Genomic DNA, 22,898 nt, shown 5'->3' on the forward strand with positions numbered 1-22,898 from the left:
GTAGCCCTGTGTCCAGCTTACTCGCAGCACGAATGAAAGACACACACACAGACAGACAGACTCTTCCTTTTATAAATATAGATAATACATCTAATTGATTTTAATTAAATTAATTATATTATTTGCAAGTAATAACCTCTGTGGTCATTTGCGGCATTATTATAATTTATTAAAATGTTTCTACTATTACACATTACGTCTTCAGTTCAATATAATTATGCTATTTTTATAGTACAGAAAGAAATCTTTACATCATTCTAATACATTTCTTTTCTATATCATGTAATGACTATTTTTGTATAATAATTAATTTACATTTATATCAAAGTTCTTCTTTAAACTTACATTATGGCTGCCAATTCAGGTGGGGGGACAGATTCTACTGGCAAATACAGGAAGGACAAGTAAGGAATCAAGAAAACACATGTTCCCGTTATTTGTTGACTTCTAGTAACTGCGAAAGGAGGAAATTAAATTAGCACATTTTAATATAATTATTGAATATAATATTATAATTAAGCTTCTTTTTTAGAAATGATTGTTCAAAATGCATATTAGTGTGAATAGAAATATTTGACAAAAAAATATGACGTTTAAATTTTTTTTAAAAAAATAATTGCTGTTTTTCATGGCTATAAATGAAATTACTTACAACAGTGGAAACTTCCAAAAGAATGTGGAACCAATAAAAAGAGAAAGATGCATATCAACACGGTGTTCATGACCTGTAAAGAAGATGCCTTATATAAAAAATTATTAAATCATATTTTATGTTTGCATGCATGAAAATTAACGTATGAAAGGAGAAATGTTTTGAGACTCACAGAAAAGGGTTAGAGTTAAACAGCTAAATTTTGTATTTTTAGGTTGGCATGATGGGCGAAATTTTACGGAAATGACATGCTTTCTTTTGCTTTTTCTTTTAGGTTAAAATTAGAGAAGAGACTGATCGTGATTCGATACCTTTAATTCCTCACTGCAACATAAATCCCCATATCATTTGCAATTGTTATAATATGGAGAATCACAGACTTAAGAGTGAATATGAAATTATTTTGGACGAACCGCAAGTAGGACAGCCAGTAATGGTAGCAACACAAGAAAACATCAACACTGCACTCAGTTGATCATAAACAATATCAAGAGACTATATAAACAATGTCTGAGCATTTGGAGAATTCTATCGAACGTGTTTCGACACATCAGCCATCAAGCACTACGCATGAACAAACTGTCAGCTAATTGCAACATAGAATGTATATATGGTGCAATTTGGAATGACTACATTTGGCACAGAGAGAGATTACGTACAGACAATCATACAGAAAAATGGTGTCTCGAACACTCTATTCGCTGCGAAGCTTGAAATTTTTCTTTCTTCCATCTTGCATAATTCATCGTTATTTATTTAATTTCGCATTTTTTTTTATTTACAAACATTTGATATTTTTCATTAACATGATTAAATCGTTGCTTGACTCAAAACACGAGCATGCATCAAATATATATCGAAAATAAGCATGCTATTATGTTATTTAATTAAATTTAGATATGATGTATAATGTAGTACTAATATATTTACAAGGAATGTCTTCAAACCATAAACTCCAGATTGCTTTGAAAAAATGCATTCTGATTTTGTATGTTCAAAATGATATTAATTAAAATTGGCTTTTAAATTCCAGTACATAAGATCTGATAAGGGATCTTACAAAAACATTCTTCCCAACTATTTTTGAAAGACTGAAAAGTAAGAACTTGTTGCTCAATTTTAAAGTTACGCAATTTTTGTCTGGGATATGGTGAGTTAAATGTTTATCTTGAACGATTTAAGCTGACATCTTCCAATTTGTGTTGTTGCAATCTTAGCGCTCAGCAAAGTGTTTTCCACCTGATTTTGGACTTCCCATTGCTTAATAAAAGAATAAATCTATTAAAATGCAGATTAAAATTAATTGGAATTCATTGGCCGTCGAAATGTTATTATTTTGTATCTTCAGCTTCGGCCTACCGAGCTTTCAGCGATTTTGTTGACTTTTATTTTAAACATTGTAAATGATTTCTTTATACATTTTTATACTTTTGTATTTACTTGTGTTTTTTTCTTTGTGTATGATTTCATTGTATTATTGAAAACTGATGATATTACTTACAATTTTGCCTTTTTTACTTACGATTTGTAAGTCTCGTGTGATACTTGGTGGTGCACGAGGATTTCTGTTTCTTTAAACAAAAAAATTTTTAAAATTCCAGTACATAATTCAGAAGAAATATTAAATATGAAGAAATATATGATCGTCAAAGGTGAACTTTCTGGAAAAATTCGGTAACACTTTGAAACTTCGGAAAGTTGCAAAACAGCTCTGCGAAATATAGCGAACTACATTTACATATTTTTAACTTTAAAATTACATTAATTTCGAAAATAATGTTTTTTAAGACTATGCTTCTAAATGAGCAGAATCAATTAATTTGTTGTGTGTGTATATTTGCTTAAATATTATTCTCAATATTTTCATTGGTTTAAGAAATTATTTCTTCACCGTCTAAGGTATTTCTCCAATTTCTTATATGAAAGAAAACTGATAATGCAGCTAATTTGCCTTTGATACGTAAACTGTAATTTTAAAATATAATTTTCTCAGGCTGCCACTTTTATTCAATTTTATTTAATATAATATGTAGTTGTGGTAAAATGTCATTTGTTTAATAAATTCACTATTGCTTTAATCATTTTTTCAATGCTTTTCATCTTTATTTACGTGTTTAATTCAGAGCCACTGCACTGATTATTACATGAAATATGTGTATTTGTATTCTCAACTTGCAGTATGAAGCATCCTCCTACAACAGGATTATTTTCAGAACTTCCATGAGTTCTGACCTCAGTTTTCAAACCTTAATTTTTTGTTTCTTTTTCATAGTTAGTAATTCATATTGACAGAAATAATTTACATCTTCTGGCATGAGCTGTTGTAAAAGTGTACTGAACACTAATTGAAAAAAAAAGTGTCAATAACCATAATTAAAAAGTAAAACAAGCTAATAAATTCCAAGCATGTATAAATACGAGCAAATTATCTGATATCTTTTATTATGTTTATCACTCGGAGAATCTCCAGTAAGCATGGCCAAAATGAGGTCATCAGGCTCCTTCCTTACGATCCGTAAGGTTCTTGGCGCACCTGCAACATGACGCACTTGCAACAAACAATAATTTTATTTCTGAAACAGAAATGGTGCAATGAAACTCTTCTTTATTAACTAGTAGTTTAATTTCTTAAATTACATTATGTGTATAGTAATTTAACCAATTTCAAATTGCCCGAAGTGTGCTCATCGTCAGACTAACAGATGAAGTGACAAATAATTCTGTTTCTGCGAATTACTATAACGACCATATTATTTTTAGATCAGGTAATGGTTATCTAAACAGCACAAAAAACGAATGCGAAGGTCATTTAAAATTAATGCACTCTCTTCTTTTGGGGGGGGGAGGGGGAGGGGAGGGATTCCTCTCTTGTTTCCATCTGTTAGTTTTTATTTATTATAGGCGGTTTATTTCGGCAGACCTTCTCTACAGTACCTTTGCTTCTCAATAGCCGAGATCTAAGTGTCTTAGGAACTTTGTGTCTCAGGAGGGCGATAATAATTGGTGGGAACAATTTCAAAAGTGAACCGGACATTTATAGTGAACCGACGCAAAATGCCGTTTCGAGACTAATAGCCGTTCTGGGATTGGGCTAACACCCCTTTGGGTAAAAAAGATGTAAATACGAAACTACGGCCTTTAGAAAAAAATCTTTTTATCACCATATAGTTTCAGATAAGCAGATTCATATACATTTTTTATTTGTCAAAAGTCTTGAGAATTCAGGGTTTGCAGACTTTATTTGTTACTTTAAAAATCATTCGAACATATTTGTTCTGTAAGAAAAAATAACAGTAATAAAAATAAAAAATCTGAAACGTTTCAGATTTTAAATTACGTCCAAAGAGTGTTTTTTTAACATTTTGTGTGTTACCGTTATTTATTAACTATCATGTTCTTCGCATTTAAACCATAAACTTCACTTCAAGAGCAATATCGATAAATAATTTTTAACTGACCATATCTTTAGAATTTCCACACAGCTCGCGCGCTGGAGATAAATTTTTTTTTCTGTACAACGTTGCCATTGCTCACTTTGAAATCCCCGAGTTTGTTAATCAAAAATTCGTTAAAGTTTTACAAAATATGAAATCGATAATAAAACAAATTCTAAATTTCAAATTTAGGCTTCCAAATGCTCATATTCGCAGCAGGATTTACGTTATTCAAAATTGGATGGCTCTAGGTACCGTTATTTTATCACAATGCGAGAAACATACATACATTCATGCAGATTCTTCATTATTTAATTTCTTTAAATCTAATACAGAACGATAATATTTGGTTGGACAATTTGGAAAGTGAAACAACGCTTGTAGCGAATCAACGCAAAATAGTCCTTCTGGGCAAATTGCCCCTTTGGTCTAATTATATAGAAAAAGATAGAATACATCACAGTAAACAATATTACGAAAAAAAATTTTAATTCTTAATATTTCATGCAAATTTAATTTGACTATCCAATTTCATACCAAATTGCTGGATTTTTTTGCAACTATGTTACATATAAGAATGGAATCTAAGAATATGCTTTTGATTTACTTTGCTTCATAGCTGGCAGCTGCGGACTGAAGTGCTGGAAGAAAAGTTTGTATAAGCTTTTGAACAAATATTATGCTAATCACGCATACACATCGTCTCCTTGCATTTTTGGTAACAGGTGGAGATTTTTAGGTTTTCTCCTTTAGTTGTTACGTTGATTATATTGATACTAGCCTCTATTTGCTGCACTCCTCCTTCGGGTAAATTTTAATCTTGAAATTTGCTGATTTAATTTTTTAATGTAAAAGTAAATTTCACCACAATGGCTTAGTTTCATCACAAAAGTAAAATTTATTACCTTTCATAAGTTTTATTACTTTTTACCGTTTAATAAGTTTCTTTAATTTTGTGTCGAATATTGAAAATATTTTCTTGTATTAGTTACGCATACAGTTTTTTTACCTCATGCTTAGTGTAATTTCTCTCGGCCATAGTCTGTAAATTTTGTTTCTAAACTTTAGAAACAGATGACGGTGTTTTTTACGAACTTTTGAGATGGTCCCTTGAAAAGAAACTTTATTTCTTTCAGTTCAAATTTAAAGATAAATACTCAAATTATAACTAAAAAAAAGTAAATATAAAATTTTAAATTAAAATCAAACATGATATTAAATTGGAAATCAGATTTTTTAAAATTTTTATTGTGATTTAAATTTTATTTAGTTGCAATACTTATATTTCAACTTTCAATTATATTTTTAGTTGGCTGGGAAACGTTGATACTCCAATTCCACTTCTTTGTCATTGCGTTACCGTAGCAGAATAATTAATAATGGTAAGTACCCATTCTTAATTTTGTAATTAAATAATCTCTACTTAAAAATTTGGACTTAAAAATAAGTTCCTTCTTTACCATCCCTTTTATTAACTCTTTTCTTTTTCAAATGGCAAGTGCTAAAAAATCATCTCCCTTTCTTCTTTTCCCTCATTTAATCTTAATATAAATATTACGTATATTTCGATACTTCTTAATGATCTATTGAAGTATTGAAAAAATCATTGATATTTCTTACTTCATAACTTAGATTCAGTATTTTACTTTTTGCTTTTCAATGCACATGTAAAATTTTTAGAAACCAGTTAAAATATCATAAATTTAAGCTCTCATAAATATGTAGAGAAAAAGCCACCAGGAGCAGGTAATTTTTAATATGGAATAAATGAAAAATATATTCTCTAAATTTTCATTACAGAAATCTCTAATTTAAAAGATTTTCAAGGTTAATTTCATGTTTAGTATTTTCAGGTCATTGACAGACTTGAATTTTCTATAATTTTTATTTGTTTGTCAGGGAAGAAAAATGTACTAAATTAGTATTATATTATTCTTCGTTGAAATTTCTCGTTTTAATTCACAAAATTTTAACCAAATTTATTATTTTTTTATTTTATTTTTTAACATGAAAGCTGTATATGCTCTAACGTAATTTTTTAAAAACATGAACTTTCGATGAAGAATAATCCTGCATATTAAACATGAAAATTATCTGAAAATCTTCTAGGCTAGAAATTGTCATCAATAGATACATCAAGAGTATAAAAATAATGCGTTATAACCAATATATTTCTGAAATATGTTAATTACAAAATAATAAGAAATGAATATAATGCAAATTATTAAATTAGAAACTGAATGCTTAAATTATACGATTGAAATCCAGCTAGATTTTGGTGTTATAAAATAATAATAATATGTGATAAAATTATTTTATTATTTTTGGAGTATAGCGAGTATAGGGAAAAGAGCACATTAAATCTGCAGACGATAGTTTAATTTTAACATGATATTTAAGTATGCTTTTAACTTGTTCTTGACCTAGTACTTTCCTTAATTCCTGTAAATAGGTATTACTGTTTACTCTATGTAAAAAATATGTTTATTGCTAAATAAAATTTCGCATCCTTGTCAAAACAGAAAGCAGATACTTCGTTTGCATAAGCTTTTCTTTTAAATTAATTGTTTCCAGTTCATGAAACATAAAATCATTGGGAAAATTAGCAACCTTGGCACCATATTTTATAGTTACTGTAACTAGCTATAGCAACCGAATATACCATCTGATATCCATGGTATTGCATATATATTGCAAGCCTCATAAACAGATCGACTGAGTTAAAAATGTGTATGAGTGATGAGATAAAATGTGTATGAGTGTCTAGCCAGCAGATTTATACCTTAACGAGATTTCTCGTAAATTTCCTGGGAAGTTTTACCGACTCCTAGGATGTCAGGAATATTTGTGAAAGATTTTTTAATTTACTGTTTATAAAAGAAAGAACCCATTTCAACTATATGATATAATCATTTTAAATAAAATTCTCTAAATAAAACCTAAACAATTTTTTTTAAAAAAAAGGAACTAGAATACGTTTTCGAAATTGATATAAACTTGTTTACGGCTGGATAAAAATGTAATTTTTTTTTTTCCAAAAGAAATTTCTGTATTGAAAACGAAGGTACTAATATGCCCTTCGGCAAATTCACTAATTTTGAACGCAATAAATGTACGCTATTTGAATTCTGCACTTAATTACCGGGAGTAATTGAGTTTTTGTTTCAAAACTAAGTCTGTCCGTAATCGTGAATAAAGTAGAAGTTAGGATATAATCAGCAAGAAATTAAACTGCTACTTGAAATAGTCTCACAGCATCGTAGGTGTAATATACTACTGGTCATCTTCCACAGTTCGTTTAGTGATTGAGACTGAAAAGAGGCTAGTTTCCCACGAATAATAAATCATCATGAAACTTTTAAATGACGATTCTCTGATTGATAATGATACTGTTTCGGGACATGCTGCAAATTCAACATATTTTCATTTGACGTTTAAAAGCTGAAACGTGAGAGGAAAAGTTATTTTTTAATAAATACTTTGCATTAACTAGTTTTCATTTGTTTTGAGAATTCTATCGTCTATCATACGTTGGTAAAAAAAAAAAAAAAAAAAAAAAAGCAGTTCTTTCAGCTGTAAGCAAAACTACGTCAAGGCTGTCCGATTCCATTGTAATTTTTCCAGGCTTATAAGCTAGAATACTATCTCATTCTGCATTAATTAAAACTGACTTTTCTTTTAACCCCTTAACTTATTTTATTATCCCTTTCTTCAGGAAATATTCCACATCATTAAAATATATAAGTATTATCATCATGACAAATAATTCCTGAAGATAGCTTACTGATATTATACTATTAAAATTTAAGATGATTTATGATTCCCAAGAAATATACGGAAAGTGTTTTATTTCCTGAAGAAAAAACACCAATAGGCACACGCTGGAATGCCAAAAAAAGTGAATCCTGTTTTTCGGTTAAGAAACCCTAATAAAAGGTACATTTTCCAAGCGCTATACACCACTGGGAGATGTTTCTTTTATCTGCCAAATTATTAAATGTGTTTCTTAATCAACCTAATTTTACAATATGTATTTTTTTAATATTGTGGTGCTTTTCGATATGAATAAGTTTATGTTTCCTTTGCCTGGATAATGATGCTTTATATCATGAATCATTTTATTTAACGAATTTGTATTGTACTGTATTTTGCTTTGTGTATGTTTTCAGTACATTATTCTTTAACACAATAATTACTGACGACTGTAAATCATTTTACGTTTTTAGAAATATTCCGGCGTGTTTCAATAACAATAGTGAAATTTTATGAATTTTCTATGGATTAATTATTTCTCCTTTGTGTTACTGCGGCTGATAGGTATGATAATAACTTACCAGATATGATACTGCTGTGATAATAATTATGATAGTATCATAGCTAGACGACTATGATAATAGCTGGCTAGTTTAGTTGTACTGTATTTTTAAATTTGCTTTTGCTTTTTTGGAAAACTTCAACTTTTAAGATTACATAAATTAGTGATTTGGAAATTTTTATGATTTCAAAGGTGTGTATATAATTTTCAATTATAGAGCTTTATATTTGACCGCTGAGAAGTAATCACATTTTTTACAAACTAATATAACTATCATAGTTGCTCTGCTGTGGCTCACTAAACTATCAAAAGTTGCTCACTAAACTATCATAGTGGCTCACTAAAGTATCACAGTTGCTAATAGCTCACTAAACTATCATAGTGGCTCACTAAAATATCATAGTTATTAATGGTTCAGCAAGTTGTTAAACTGGAATTTGAAAATCAAATTGCGGTTTTTAGCATTTTAATAGGTACACATGTCTTCCAAAAAATTAATCAGAATTAATTAAAAGTTTCCCTAATAATATGCACGATATTTCTTTAAAATAACACAATCCGATAGTTAGAAAATGATGGTGCATGATAATGAAGTTGTTTTTATTATGCTGACTAGCATCATAATTCAAGAACATTTTATTAAGAAATCTAAATGTGAAAATGATATACAGAGATTGTATTATATTAATTTTCATGAGCGCATTTTAAAAACGCGTCCATAATCATGAGCATGTAAAAGAACGAATTTAAATCAAACTATTTCAAGTTAAACCTTAAAACAATAAAAAATTTTAATTAATTACAGAGGCACAAGTACCAACTTCAAACTAATAAAATAACAGTGTGATAAAACAGTAATGAGAAATTACCTTAGATTTAACACAATAAGTTATTCATTCAGGCATTAAAAAAGAACTAAATATAATGACTTAGATAAAATGAATAATCATTATTAAACTTAATGTTATTCGATGTGATTCTGAAATGCCATAAATCTTAAATAGTAATAGAGACACAAGAAATTACGATCACAGTTCTTACAAGAAGTAGCATTCTAACACCAGCTATATTGTTAAAACCAGCAAATAACTTCAATAAAACCAATGAAAGGTTTCTATTTCGCAAATTGATTATAACTTAGATTATATAGAAAAGTAAAGTAATCAAGTTTCCAAATAATTACTTACTGAAATAACCGTTTTAATCCTCAGCGAAACATAGACGAACACTATGATGATATAGATTTATATCTTATTACAGTAACCGTAACCGACAAACGAGGACATCTCGTAAGTGACGACATTCTCTGCTTAAACAGATGCTCTTAATGTAAACGTCTTGTATACGTTTTTTAACTGAGCCAACAGTAACTAAATTTTGACGACATGCAGCTTTCAGAACTCACTTCTGAAAAATAACACCTAAAACCTTTACAGAGGCAACCCAAATTAATCGGGTTAGTATACAGAGCACGTCAACATTTAATTCAAAAAGCGCTTATAATCCAGGGGCAGTTAACAAAAAATCAGAGGAAACAGAAATTAAGAATTAACTGTATTTTCAAAACATTTAATTTGAAAAGTAAGTTCATTGTATTGTGTAAAATTAAATCGTATTTTTTATTTTATTACATGCTCCGCCATAAGGCACTATACGGAAAGGGAAGGATGCCCCATGAATGATTTTTTAAGAGAAGCTAGCTCGTATCCGTGTTACGTATGGAAAAAAACTATGAAAAGACCAATGCAGCCAACCGTTGCGCTAGACCTTGAACCCCGAACCGAACTACCAGTGTTCAGGGGCTTTAACAGCTTTGCCGCTTAAATCAGTATTGGAAATGTTCACGTGGAAACAAAAAGAATATGCTGTAAATAAAAGAAGCATAAAATTCCATAGAAATCGAGAAAGTAAACTATCAATGATATTAAAAAAAACGGTATTTGCGAAAGAACTTGATTAATAGAACTAAGTTTAAACTTCTTTATTATGAGAAAATGAACTTTATTATGAGTAAAAAAGTTGGTTAGAGTTTTATTTTTGTCTCCTCAAATCTTACCTGTCAAACATCATCACGGCAGCATCTACCATCACTGCTGATACACTTCTCCAAAACAATTTTCCTTTTTGTATCCTTTAAAGTTCTAATCAGGAGTCTTCATTTTTTTTTGGCCCCATGTACTCCTTTTACCTTAGAAGTTGCAATTCCCCTTCTTACCAAAATTTGAAAAATACGTATGCATTTATATTTAGATTATTTAGATATTAGTTTTTTTATTAATTAAACAACAAAAGTATAGAAAGTGTTGATAAATACCAAACTTCAACTAAAAAAATTTTTTTTATATCTATAAACTAAATGCTAAACACATTCAATTCCAGTAAAGCACCAACTCCATAACATCAATGGAAATCGACTTAGTCAGGCTTAGTACTGGTCATCACAGAGGATCGAAAATTGACAGAGAAGGTAGGAAAACCTACAGAAACTGTGATAACTGCACGGACACGGAACTGACAACTCCACACAATTTTGATTTTTCTGAATTGTTAAAAATTGGGGTCTTGTTTAAGAAGACCGAATCTCTACGATGATAACACTTTGCAGAACTTTAGCGTGCTATACTGTTATATTCGCCCATGGCACTAATTGAATAAGCTTTATGATAAACACGGGAACAATAATAATAGGAAATACTGAACAGTTAAATAAAAGTATGATTGTAACCCGCCCCCTCCCCCTCTGGAACAACGAAATTTCCCCCTGTTAGAGAACCCCTGATCTAATAGATAAGAGAAGATAAACATCTGGATTTCAACCTTAGTTCAAATCCTAGAGAATGAGGTGGCTGCACATTATTTTCGTGATTTTCCTGTTTCGTGAGTTAACTTGAGTGTGCTATACTGTAATCCAATATCTTCTTTCTGTACCTTTTCTATGTTTTATCATTTACTGCGTGCGATAATGATATTTCCCCGGTTCTCAACATACAAACTTATTTTTTAAGAGAATGGTTAATCATCAAACCAGTTATTCTAATCCAGGTTGATCAAGAGTTGACTGTGAATCAAAATATTAACACAAGCCTGAGAATCATTATGAAGTGCAGATCAGTATAGCTCTGTACCTAAACTGTCAATAATGATCTATGTTTTCATTATCTGAACTGAACATCAGGCAATGATATCAAAACAATAAAGACTTTCATATTCATAATTTTACATTGAACTACCGTAGAAATTCTATCTAGATAGCTGCATTTTTGGAACTCTGTTTACCAGATTTTTTGTTGTTATTTCCAAGCTAAGTGAAATTAAGCTCTTTTGAATTAATTTACATCTTTTCAATTTAATTTTTTAATTTTGCTCATTGATATAATATTTGCATAATGCATATAATATTTACATAAGTTTAATATTAAATTAAATTAAAGTTTAATATTTATATAAGCTTATAAATGCATATAATATTTACATAAGTTTGGTGTTTTGACAATGAAGAAGCTTATTTGAGATATCTGTCTCAGAAAAAAATGGCTTCATAAAAGAGTTTCTAAGGGATAAAAGCTCATATATATTGTTTAAGGTATTAAATTATTTTATTTGAATATTTGCGACACTTACATATTCTACAAATATGAACGCTTTAAACATTAGTGGAAAAGGCAATCAATATACTATATATAGCCCTCATTTTGTTTTTTAACCTCATGAGTCATTCTTAGACACATAAACTGCTCCATATGTTCGACAAATAAGTAGTTTATAAATATTAACTGAAAAGCAGTTAATGGATTTTTGTTTGTTTACTCCGTAAATCATTTTAAAACACATATATTGGTCCGCATGTTCGAAAAATATGCAACCTACAAATATTAATTGAAAAGTAATTAAAGCGCTATATTTAGGCCTAATTTTCCCATATATAACATCGATACGATCCTGTTTCCTTAGAAACACATCCATGTAGGCATCTCTCACCTAGGCAAATAGCACTTCGTGCGCTTTTCCATTATCAAACAAACCAAACCCAGGCATAGCTTTATTTTCGTCACACTCAGTTTTAGACATATAGGCTTGTCTATATATACGATAAACAGTATCCTACAAAAAGCATGAAAGAAATTAATGTGCTACCATATAGGCTAGTTTTACTTGTTCATTACCAAAAGTCATTTTTAGGCATACAGATTTGCCCTATGTTCAGCAAATAGGTAGCGTAGAAATATTAGTAGAGGACTTCGCGTAACGAATTTTAGAATTAGAGTTGTTTCATTTGTTTATTACATGTTTGAAATGAGGCTTATCTAATACTATCATGCCATTTAATTGGTAAATTCGATTTTTGCCTCTCATTTCAACAAACATGCAAAAAAAAAAAAAAAGCCAAGTACGTTTGTAGTGGTTGTAATGCTTCTTCCTCAGAAGAGAAAAATAGCCTTCTGTATTTTTATGCTTGGAAAGAGTCTGTAATTCTTCAGATACTTTTTTCATGGAACTTTAATTCAAACAAAGACTGAATTTATCAAAAAACATATAGTTGGGTTACAGAGTTTTCGCAAGTATTAAATCGATGTATTTGCACACAACAAATTTTGCAAATCCTTTCTCGTTCAAGCTAGCGAAACTAACATAGTATTTACATTTCATCTGATTACTTCAACATATTATGAAAGTTTACTGATAATTTTTTTTGTTATCCTTAGTCAAATATTTTTACGCAAATATAAAGTTAACTTTGTTTAAGATCATATTTTGTACCTTAAAAATTGTTGTCCTTTGAATTGTCATTATTGTTTGGAAATTCGGTGTTGTGTTTAGTGATGACATATTCTTGGCAACTTGTTAGTAAAAGAATGTTTGAATCTTTTCCGTTACAGGATAATAAGCACCAAACAATTTTCGCTAGAAAGATAAAGAAAACAGTTTAACATTTTCAGTGCGAAGGTATCTTTCATTATCAACCATTTTTACTGTAGTATTGCAAAACACTTGTAAATTATTATAAGTGTTCTACAAGGTGAGCAAAATTTTATAGTAAATTTCGTACATAGTACGTATATGCTTTGTTGCGTGTGATTACAACTGCTTCGATAGTTCTCTTTCTGTCGCTGCGTAACTGAGAGGAAACATGTCTAGGACCTCTCTAGGTGTCTAGGAAACTCTGTCTAGGTCGGCATGGCGCACTCGCGTTGTAAATATCCGCATAAGCATTGATTGTTTATTATAGAATTGTGATTATATGTGCTTATGTATGCATTCGCATAAAGCTTCTTTTTACACGTATATCTAACAATAGTTACTGTTCTTTTATAACTACCCAGCAATAGTGGCCTCCTAAGAGAAAAATTTGTAAAGGAAAAGCTAAGAAAAAGAAGATGATTATAGTAGAAATAAAGAAGGAAATCACGAAGAAGGTGAATAAAATGTGCAAACAGCTGCAGTCGTAAGATTTTATAATAAGTCTACGTCATCGATTTGCTGAATATTAAAGAAGAAATAAGAGGGCCAGATACAGCAAAAGAAGTCACAAGAATAGCAAACAACACCCGCGTATTTTGGAAGATACAGAAATTTTCTTAAAATTAGGCCTATATATTCCTGTGAATAAATGGGAAGCAAATATCAGATAATACAGTGACTCGGAACCTTATCTGCATGACGGCAAAAGCCTTCTACGCCGACCTCGTAACTATATTACCAGGATGTCGACAGAAAACGAATAAGTTTCAAGGAGAGAAGAGGATAGTTTGGTAACTTAGACATATAATGTTGTGGAGCAGGAAGAGGTTGCGTATTCGGATGCTAAGACAGCTTAGGTTTTACCAGTCGAGTTCCAAAAGCTAGTGCTTTCTGAGTATTACCCGTAGCAGGAATTTTTTCAATTTAGTTTTTGGAAAAAGATACCAAACATGATTTGTATTACAGCAGAACAGAAAGTAATGCTCAATCACGAACCCTTGAAAGATAGTTTTAGCCCTTCGTTATGTACCAATGCAAGTGAGAATGCAAACCAAGCCATTGCTTGTGTATCATTTTGAGAATCCATTATTCTTCAAGAAATGCAAGATTCAGGAGTATCGGTTAAACACTACAGGAAGGTCGAACAGTAAGGACTGTTTTACGTATTTTTTCGTTGAGCGTATCAACCGACGTTTTTAGTTCTGCAAAGAAGAAACAAATTTTAGATAGCATTTTACTATTCATATGCTTTCTGAATGTGAATAATGCACTTACTTATCCTCCGGGTTTTGAAGATGATTTATCGAAGGAATTCCAATCCATTAAATCCAAGAAACCCGCAATGGGAAATTTTAGTGATGTCCGCATGTATCCCCAAGCACCTTTCTTGAGACGCCCTCGTCCTTGAGGCTCTAAGCAGAGGCTTATTGTGCTTACTGGTTGCTTACAGTTCTGAGATACAGTAATCTACAGCCTGATTATCTGTTTCGATTTCGGATCCCGGCGGAGATTGGCTGCATGGGCGTGTGTGCGAGCCACGGAATATTCTAAAATGTATTTTTTGTAGTATTTCGTTGTCTAATCATTATTATTATTTAGTGCTATTAATATTTTTAATATAATATTTCTCAAAGGGGAAAGTGGACTGGCAACAGCGTATTTTAGTTCCAGTTTTGGCAAGGGGGGGGGGAGTTTTTCAGCTGTTTGAATGAAAATGTATAAACAGAGAGCCGTTCAAAACAAAAGTTTAAAAAAACAGTGCTAATAACATATGAGTAAGGTGTTGTAACATAATAATTAATGTCAGTGTTTTCTTATGCGTCAACAAGCGACGTTTTCCTGGATTTCTGTAGGTGTAATGTGATTACAGGGATAATCATAGTGTGGCCTGGAGTAAGCAAATAGTCTGAGTTTCTGATCATGCAAGGATATTAGATAAATACCGTATGTCTATCGCCGTTGAATATTTTCCTCCTTAACTTTCCCGAGAGCTGGCACCCCAGCTCATCTGTGGGTTTGCCTATTTGAATATGACAAAGCACACGAGAAGACATCTATCAGCATAAGGGAAGGGATACCTTCGTGAAGCACTTTCTAAGAGAAATTGGATCGTATTCACGTTAGAATAGACAAAACCACGAAAACTAACCTTGAAACCAGCCCATTCGCCTGGATTCGAACACAGGCAGACTACCAGTGTTCAGCAGTCTTTGACCGCTCAGTCCTTGGTGGTGCCCAAACTCATCTGTGAGGAAAGCCAGAGCACCACTTGTAATCCAAGTCTGCGATGAATTTCCAAACATCTTTCCAACGGAAACATTCATTAAAAACCTTAAATAGCAAATACTATACAATGCAAATGCGAATATAATCACATTCTATACAAAAGCTATTACATTTAACTATAACTTGCGATTTAGATAACTTGGTTTATTTAAAGAACTTCGTATATTTTCGGTACATATTTTAAATATAAAATTTATTGGAGAAAGCTTTTGGATACATTTATACGATTAGGTCAGCAATCAGCGTTTTTGTTGCCCGGTGCAATCTCTTCAGGTCCTCTGCTGCCTAATGTCTTCCTTAAATTTTAAAAATTTTGCCGCCCCTGATCATCCCGCATTTAAATTTTTAATTTAATTCTGAGTTAAAAGGAACAATTCCGCTTACAAGATGTCTCTCGCAGCTTCTTTTCGGTATGTGCTGCCATCTGTTGCTGGTATTTGTAATGAAGCAAATTATAAGATAATGAAAATTTTCTTGTTTCATCCTTTTTTTTTTTTTTTTTTTTTTTTTTTCCTAATGACCTGATGGTCAATGGCCAGGCATTTGATATGTATCCTATTATTTGAAGTGAGTTTTATTAAGTATAATAACAATTTCGCGATTTGTTACGGTTTCCGACGTTTTATTCAAGTTTTTTTTGGTCTCGCATGCGTAATAAGAAGTGAAGAAAAATAATAAAAATGAACATGTTCTACGGAATTAAAAATATAATTTTAATAAATTCTTTCGAAAAAAGGAAAGATATATTTATGTGTTAAGTACACCATCACACATAAATCAGAAATCATAAAATGAATGTTTAATATCAGGACTTCATTAATCTTTAATATCTATCTGCATTTCAATTAGAAAGTAAACTGCTCCAGTTCGCTCCGGCTGAATTTTTTATGATCTGACTAAAATAGTTACAATCTCTTCATTTATTTAGCAATTGTATAAATCAATTTCTAAAATTACTTTCGGTCCATCAACGCAAATGTTAAAATTTATTTATTATTTATTGTGAAAACTGATTCATTTCTTGAAATTTATTTTCAACCAGTCTTAAAATTTACCTCCTAAATCATAACGTTTATTGATCTTTTACTATTAAAACTTATTTATAATATTAAAATTATTATTATTGATATTATTATGATATATTATTATTAAAATTTATTCCTAATGCTGCTCGTCGATTGTACTTAGCCGTATAATTCTTATTGGAGGGTGCAGTAACGATTGGACGTCCACACTAAACAAGTCTCCAGAAAACTGACCCTCTCGTGTGAAATTGTTTCCAAACGCGGTAAATTATACAGAAGTCAACATCAAAGAAAACAGCTATATTTATATCCGACATCACGCCAGCACTGGCAATTATCCAGTTGTCTTCTTTAAGTTATTATTATTCTCACCTAATATAAATAAAAAATAAAATAATCTTCTTAAAATTTCCTATCAGAAACTAAATTTACCTATTCAAAGGCTTCAGAAAGGTGTTATGCTCAACAAACGCCTGATTTACAAATTTGCGAAAGATAAATATGAATTGGTTACATCATATGGTATTTACATTTTCATTTCTACAACGACATTGAATGCTACCTAATGAAATTCATACACGCATTTCGAAGCTCAGAATTTCCATCGCGTGCTTTACTCTTGGAAGCTAATGTACATTCCTTCCAGGTTTCATATTCAAGCGGCAGTGTGCGTTTTTAATAGGTTGAGCTTTTTCTGTTTATTACGCCGTTTTATCATCCAAATAAAGGACAGGAACAAGCATTGCTGTGTAAATAGAAATAACTTAATAGTTTTTTTTTTTTTTAACATTATTCAAAGATTAGCACTAAAGTGCAACAAAAAAGAAAACACTAAAGAACTTAAGAACTTAGGAAACGCAACTTAGGAGCTAATCATATTCAGATTCAGTTCAGATTTTCATTTCCGCAGCTGAAGAGAATTCTATTTAACCTTCGAAAGCAAAGACTTGTAATTTTTTTTAAATTTTTAATCCAAAGGGGCTTTGTCCCTCAGGGACTATTGTTTTCGTTTTGCGATTTTGCGTTGAAAATTTTAAAGGGCTCTATCACTTTTCAAATTGTTGCCACAAAATACTATCCCCCTGTATTATATTTGAAGAAATTAAATAATGAGGAATCTGCGTAAATTTAGGTATGTTTCTCGTATTATGATAAAACAACAGTAACTAGAGCCATCCAATTTTGAATGATGTAATCCTACCGCGAATGTGGGCATCTGAAATTCCAAATTTAAAATTTGGAATTTGCTTTATTATCGATTTCATATTTTGTAAAACTTTAATGAATTTTTGATTAACAAACTCAACGATAGAAACCTTTTTATCTCCAGCGCGCGGAACTGTGTATCGGAAATTCTAAAGATATGCTCATTTTAAAATTATTTTGCGACATTGCCGTTGAACTGAATTTTACAATTTAAGGGCAAATAATATGACAATTAACCCACAAAACGTTAAAAAAACGCCTTTTTGGACGTAGTTTAAAATCTGAAACCTTTCATTTTTTTTTATTATTATTTTTATTTTTTATTTATTTATTGGCTTTCTATTAGTTTCTTTAATAATTAAGATTTAGATTTATAATGAGGTAACCGTAGATATTACTATTACTAAATGAAACGTTTTTGTAAAAGCAAGCATTTGTATAAATTTTAATCTTTGTAAATTTTTCATATTTTCAAACAAGGTAAACTCTTTTTTGATACGTTAGACTGTTAGCTGAAATTTTTCGCTTCGCAATATTATTAGCCCAAAAGGGCTATTAGTCTCTAAACGCAATTTTGCGTTATTTCATTTTTCATTCGAGTTTGTTGCTATTCGTCAAAATGTAAGATACTTATTTTCAAACCGAATGTGTCCGTTATGGATTAACATACTAAACTATTTAAAAGCTACTTTTTTAACTTTTGAATAGGACTGATTTAAATAAAAAATGAACCTAATTCATACTATATCTAATTAAAAACATTCAGTATTTTTATAGAATAGCCTAATATATTTTTTCACTTTTCAAATACACAGGAGATATACTAGAAGGTTCCGATGGTAGTCTAAAGGTATATTCATCTGCAATCATATAAAATTTTTCTCTGTTCCACCTGGAGCATTAAAACAGATCTTTTGCGGGACTGTTAAAATAGAAAGAATTTTTTTTAAGTTAAAATTTTTAGTTTTAATATTGAAGGGTTTGAAATGTGAAAAAGAAGCTGAAAGTTCCTTCCTGTATTTTTTTTTTTTTTTCAATAAACATGACGTTACTTAATTTAGAAGTCAAACAACAAAACTCGGGGTTATATTTGCCAATTTTCACAGGACTAGTGTCGATGGTTTCACCGAACCATCACTCTCAGCTTGTGGTAATGTTTATTTCGTTGGTTGTGGTGGCAAAAGTATATGTCACATGTTATGATAAACAGGAATATAGTGGCAACTTACCCCACGACAAAATCCAGGTCTATAGCCCGCCGTGACGAGAGAGTGACAAACACGTGAAAACAGATTTAATTCTTGCTTTATTGAATACTAACAATGCTGAAGACATATTCTTTTTTTGAATCCTTTGTGTCACATGGCGATATGAGGCCTCCTCACTCAGAAAACAAAGATAGATCAATTCTTCCACAGAGCCCTTCGAAGACTTGGTATATTTCAGCTCAATCACATGCAGGTACTCTTCATCGGGATGCCGGGCGAAAATGCCAAGCCCGGGAAAAAAAAGAGATTAGCTTAAATTTTGTAACTACAGCATCAAAGAGAAAGAAAACTCGCTTCCTTCATACACACTGAGAGACCAAGAAAGCTTGCACAATAAATTCCGAAAGTTTGCATTTCACCCCACTCTCGTCTTTCTCCATGCTGCATCTACATCTCGCACCATCACAATCTCCTCCTTCTCCTCCCTCCTAGGTGGACAAAAATTACCGCCTTTTATAAAGTTCCACAGTTAAGTTTTGCCGCCAATGAAAAAAAAATCCAGCGTCAGAAGGCAACCAATCGCAAAATACCTTCAACTACCCAAGCAAACAGAAGTGAAGACGCTGGTTGTCTGACGCAATACTTTCCTCCGCTTACAACAGTTGTCTGATGCAATACTTTTCTCCGCTTACAACAGTTGTCTGATGCAATACTTTCCTCCGCTTACAACAGTTGTCTGATGCAATACTTTCCTCCACTTACAACAGTTGTCTGATGAAATCTGTTCCTCACCTTACAACACAAGTTGGCGAAAAAAGGGAACTGTCACCAATGGAATCTGATGCAAATATCTAAATATTGCCATAACGTAGTAAATAATTAATTCAATGTGACCTCGTAACACAGCTGCCAAAGGCCAAATGAACGACATTAGATATAGTGATTAGATATGACAAAGAATGTCTTATCTAATCACATAGGTACAAGAATACATATTCTTTGGATAAGATAAGACAAGAATGGTTGAAAAGAAGTTAAGCTACTGGCCCCATCTATTGATGAAACTAGAATTAAAATATAATTTCCTTAAAGGCGGAAGACAAAGATGGATTGGAGTTAGGATCTTTAACTAGAACAGAAAGATTTTTTTGAATGTGAAACCCCTCTAGAAAATCTAATTCACCAATGGAAGATGTTTTTAGAATAATTTTGGCTGCAGAAAAATTGAAAATGTGGTTTTCGGACCAACAATGCTAAGCAACAGAGGACTTCTGTGTTTCCTTTTTTTCTAACATATGCCTCGTGTTCCTTAAAGCGAAATTTTAATTCTCTCTTAGTTTGACCAAAATAAATTAAACCACACTGGCAAGGAATCCTGTAAATACCACAAGAATTCATATGCGGAATGGGGGTCCTATAAAGTATGGAAATCAGAATTTTATTGATAGGACAATAAACGACACGAAAGTTAAGTTTCTGTAAAGTAAGTGCAATTTTATAGCTAATTGATGGAAAGAAAGAAATGAGAATAGAATTCTTATAATCTAAAATAAGATTGTACCTTTTGGTGTGTTGAGATGAGAATTTTTTAACTGCTTCATTAATAATGTTGGGTGAAAAGCCTCTGTCAATACCTACTCCTTTTAAATAATTTAATTTTTGATCAAGAGTCAGTTTGGAGAAGCACACTTGAAGTGCACGGAAAACATCAAGAATGAAAACCCAACATTATAAACTTTTCAACACTTTCAGTTATTCTGCTTCATTTGTAACTAATATTTTCTTAGCTCAATGCTTGTAACACTTTCAGTTATTCTCAGCTCAATAAAATAATTGTACTCTTGAATTCTCTTAATCCACAGGCGTTTAGTAAACGCTTAATCGAATATTAAGCGTTTAGTAAACGCTTAATATTTGAGGCTATTGGTAGTTTGAGGCATTCTTTTGGATATAAAGCGTGATAATATGCCACGAATATTAATCCGAATATCAGTGCGTGACAAGTTTCGCGAAAGTGAAATCTTGATGATTAAATAAACTTATAAAATGAAAGCACCATGATATTTTCTACTAAAATGGTAGCAGCATTTATACGCCATACATATGTAACTGCGAAAAAAATGTAAAATAAAACGTAAACAATAACTTGCAATCATATCTATCGTTTCAAAGATTCAGCATCACAAGAGCAATAGAAGCTCATTGGTCCATTACTGAAGCCCCTCCCTCCGTGGCGATACTGATGAGCACTTCTGAATTATGCTTCACGCTCTGTTTTCCCGCTCAATACGTTTCGCGCGTTCGCTGTGATTGATCGACTCTTATACCAGGTCGGCATAAGATTGGAAACTTCGAACTTATGCCAAACCCTTAAACCAGTTTTTGTGACGTAGCAAGTTCTGGTTACCTAGCAATGAAGCTTGGCTTAAACCAGTTACAACATTTATACCACCCTCTGAACGGAGCCTAAAAGTATAAGAGACATCTCCTATATTATGAGGGGTCATATGTGGACCGAAGCATTAGTGTTTAAGCAGACTTTTATTCCTTTTTATGGAGTCCGCAATTCGTTATATGGCCTTTGGAACACTTCTCGGCTCTTGTTAACATTAACTGCTGTGAATGCCCAAAGCAATGAAACTTGAAACATTGCACTGGTGTATTGCAAAGACGATTTGATTTCATCTTGACTCTGAGATGGACTCCTTAAAATACTAAGGAGATTCTTAATCATTTTGATTTTTATTGTATTCAGAAAAGAGCAGTAGTATTTCCACTACTCCCTTTTCTACGCAGAGGGCTGCCAAGAAATCAAAAAAGAATTTTGTGAATTTTTTAAATGGTTACTCTTTTATTTTATATTTCAAAGTAGTTATCGTAGTATTGCTTTGCAATTTCGTAGTATTTATGTTAAAGTTTTTTCAAAATTCTTTTGAGTTAAATTTTTTACTATTATTTTAATTTGTTAACCGGATTTACCACATATCTGAAGTCTGGATAATTCCAGATCTGAAATAGCTTGAAATCGTTTTAACTTTTTAACTCTATTGAATATTTTACTAAACACATAAATTAAATAATGTGATTCGCTGTAAGAAGGAAAGAGAGATAACACACTCTGTTTCAAAAGTTTATACACTCAAGTAAATTACATGTTTAAGAAAAATAGAAATGTATAAAATTACCTAATTAAAATATGTTTATTTAAACACATGTGCCTTGCATTCGAGTAAATATATAATAAAAATATCAATTTGTCTTTTAGAAAAAAAAAATAGAAAAATTGTGTGTCCCAAAAGTTTATAGACAAATACAATTTCATGCAAATTGCTTAGTAACAATCATAATGGGGAACTTGAGCTTTTTATATGATAATGTCTTCATTCAAACCTCCAATTTGAAAAAGAAAAAAGATCATTTGAACTGAGTTTTTTAAGTATGCCTACAGTTACGCAACTTTCTGATGCTAAAGTTTATAGGATTCTGAGCTGTAAATTGCACGGTAGGTCTGTTAAAAAAATTTCGAAACTTCTGAATCGATCTGTAAGCATGACTTATCGTGTAATACCTTGTAAGATGCCACATCAGCCAAAACTACGTTCAGAAGACACCGATTGACGGATAGCTACAGTGATAGGTGGATACAAAGAATGGCTTCGACGTAGAAAATGTCGGTTCGCCAAATTACAAGGGCTTCTGGATTGCAAATTTCGAAAACACTATTCGTAGGCGAATCAAAGAATCTGGTTACATGATTCCCATAAAATTAGATCGATCATTACCTCTCCAAAACTTCACAAACGAATGAGATTG

At 31.3% G+C, this 22,898-nt stretch overlaps 2 protein-coding genes across 4 annotated transcripts in view; one reads left to right on the forward strand and one right to left on the reverse strand.

The window, feature by feature from the left end:
• Positions 1-9,714, reverse strand: part of LOC118188576 (uncharacterized) — a 28,127-nt gene extending 18,413 nt beyond the window's left edge. Inside the window, exons 1-3 of the mRNA XM_035359046.2 lie at positions 9,589-9,714; positions 653-725; positions 346-454 (exon numbers count right to left, since the gene is read on the reverse strand). Of these exons, the coding sequence (XP_035214937.1) occupies positions 346-454; positions 653-722 (179 nt within the window). The 5' untranslated portion in view covers positions 723-725; positions 9,589-9,714. The remainder of the gene's footprint in view (positions 1-345; positions 455-652; positions 726-9,588) is intronic.
• The window catches only part of Nox (NADPH oxidase), a 113,755-nt gene continuing 95,707 nt past the window's right edge, over positions 4,851-22,898 (forward strand). Inside the window, exons 1-2 of one of the 3 annotated variants that reach the window (XM_035359037.2) lie at positions 4,851-4,893; positions 5,396-5,468. In XM_035359037.2, coding sequence (XP_035214928.1) covers positions 5,466-5,468 — 3 coding nt within the window. In that variant the 5' untranslated portion in view covers positions 4,851-4,893; positions 5,396-5,465. Of the gene's footprint in view, positions 4,894-4,959; positions 4,978-5,395; positions 5,469-22,898 lie in introns of those variants that run through there. The other 2 variants (XM_035359043.2, XM_035359038.2) reach the window with 2 other exon arrangements.

This window comes from Stegodyphus dumicola, chromosome 2, assembly GCF_044657685.1.
Source record: "Stegodyphus dumicola isolate Sdum_Otavi_A_Nest chromosome 2, ASM4465768v1".
NCBI classification, from domain to species: domain Eukaryota; kingdom Metazoa; phylum Arthropoda; class Arachnida; order Araneae; family Eresidae; genus Stegodyphus; species Stegodyphus dumicola.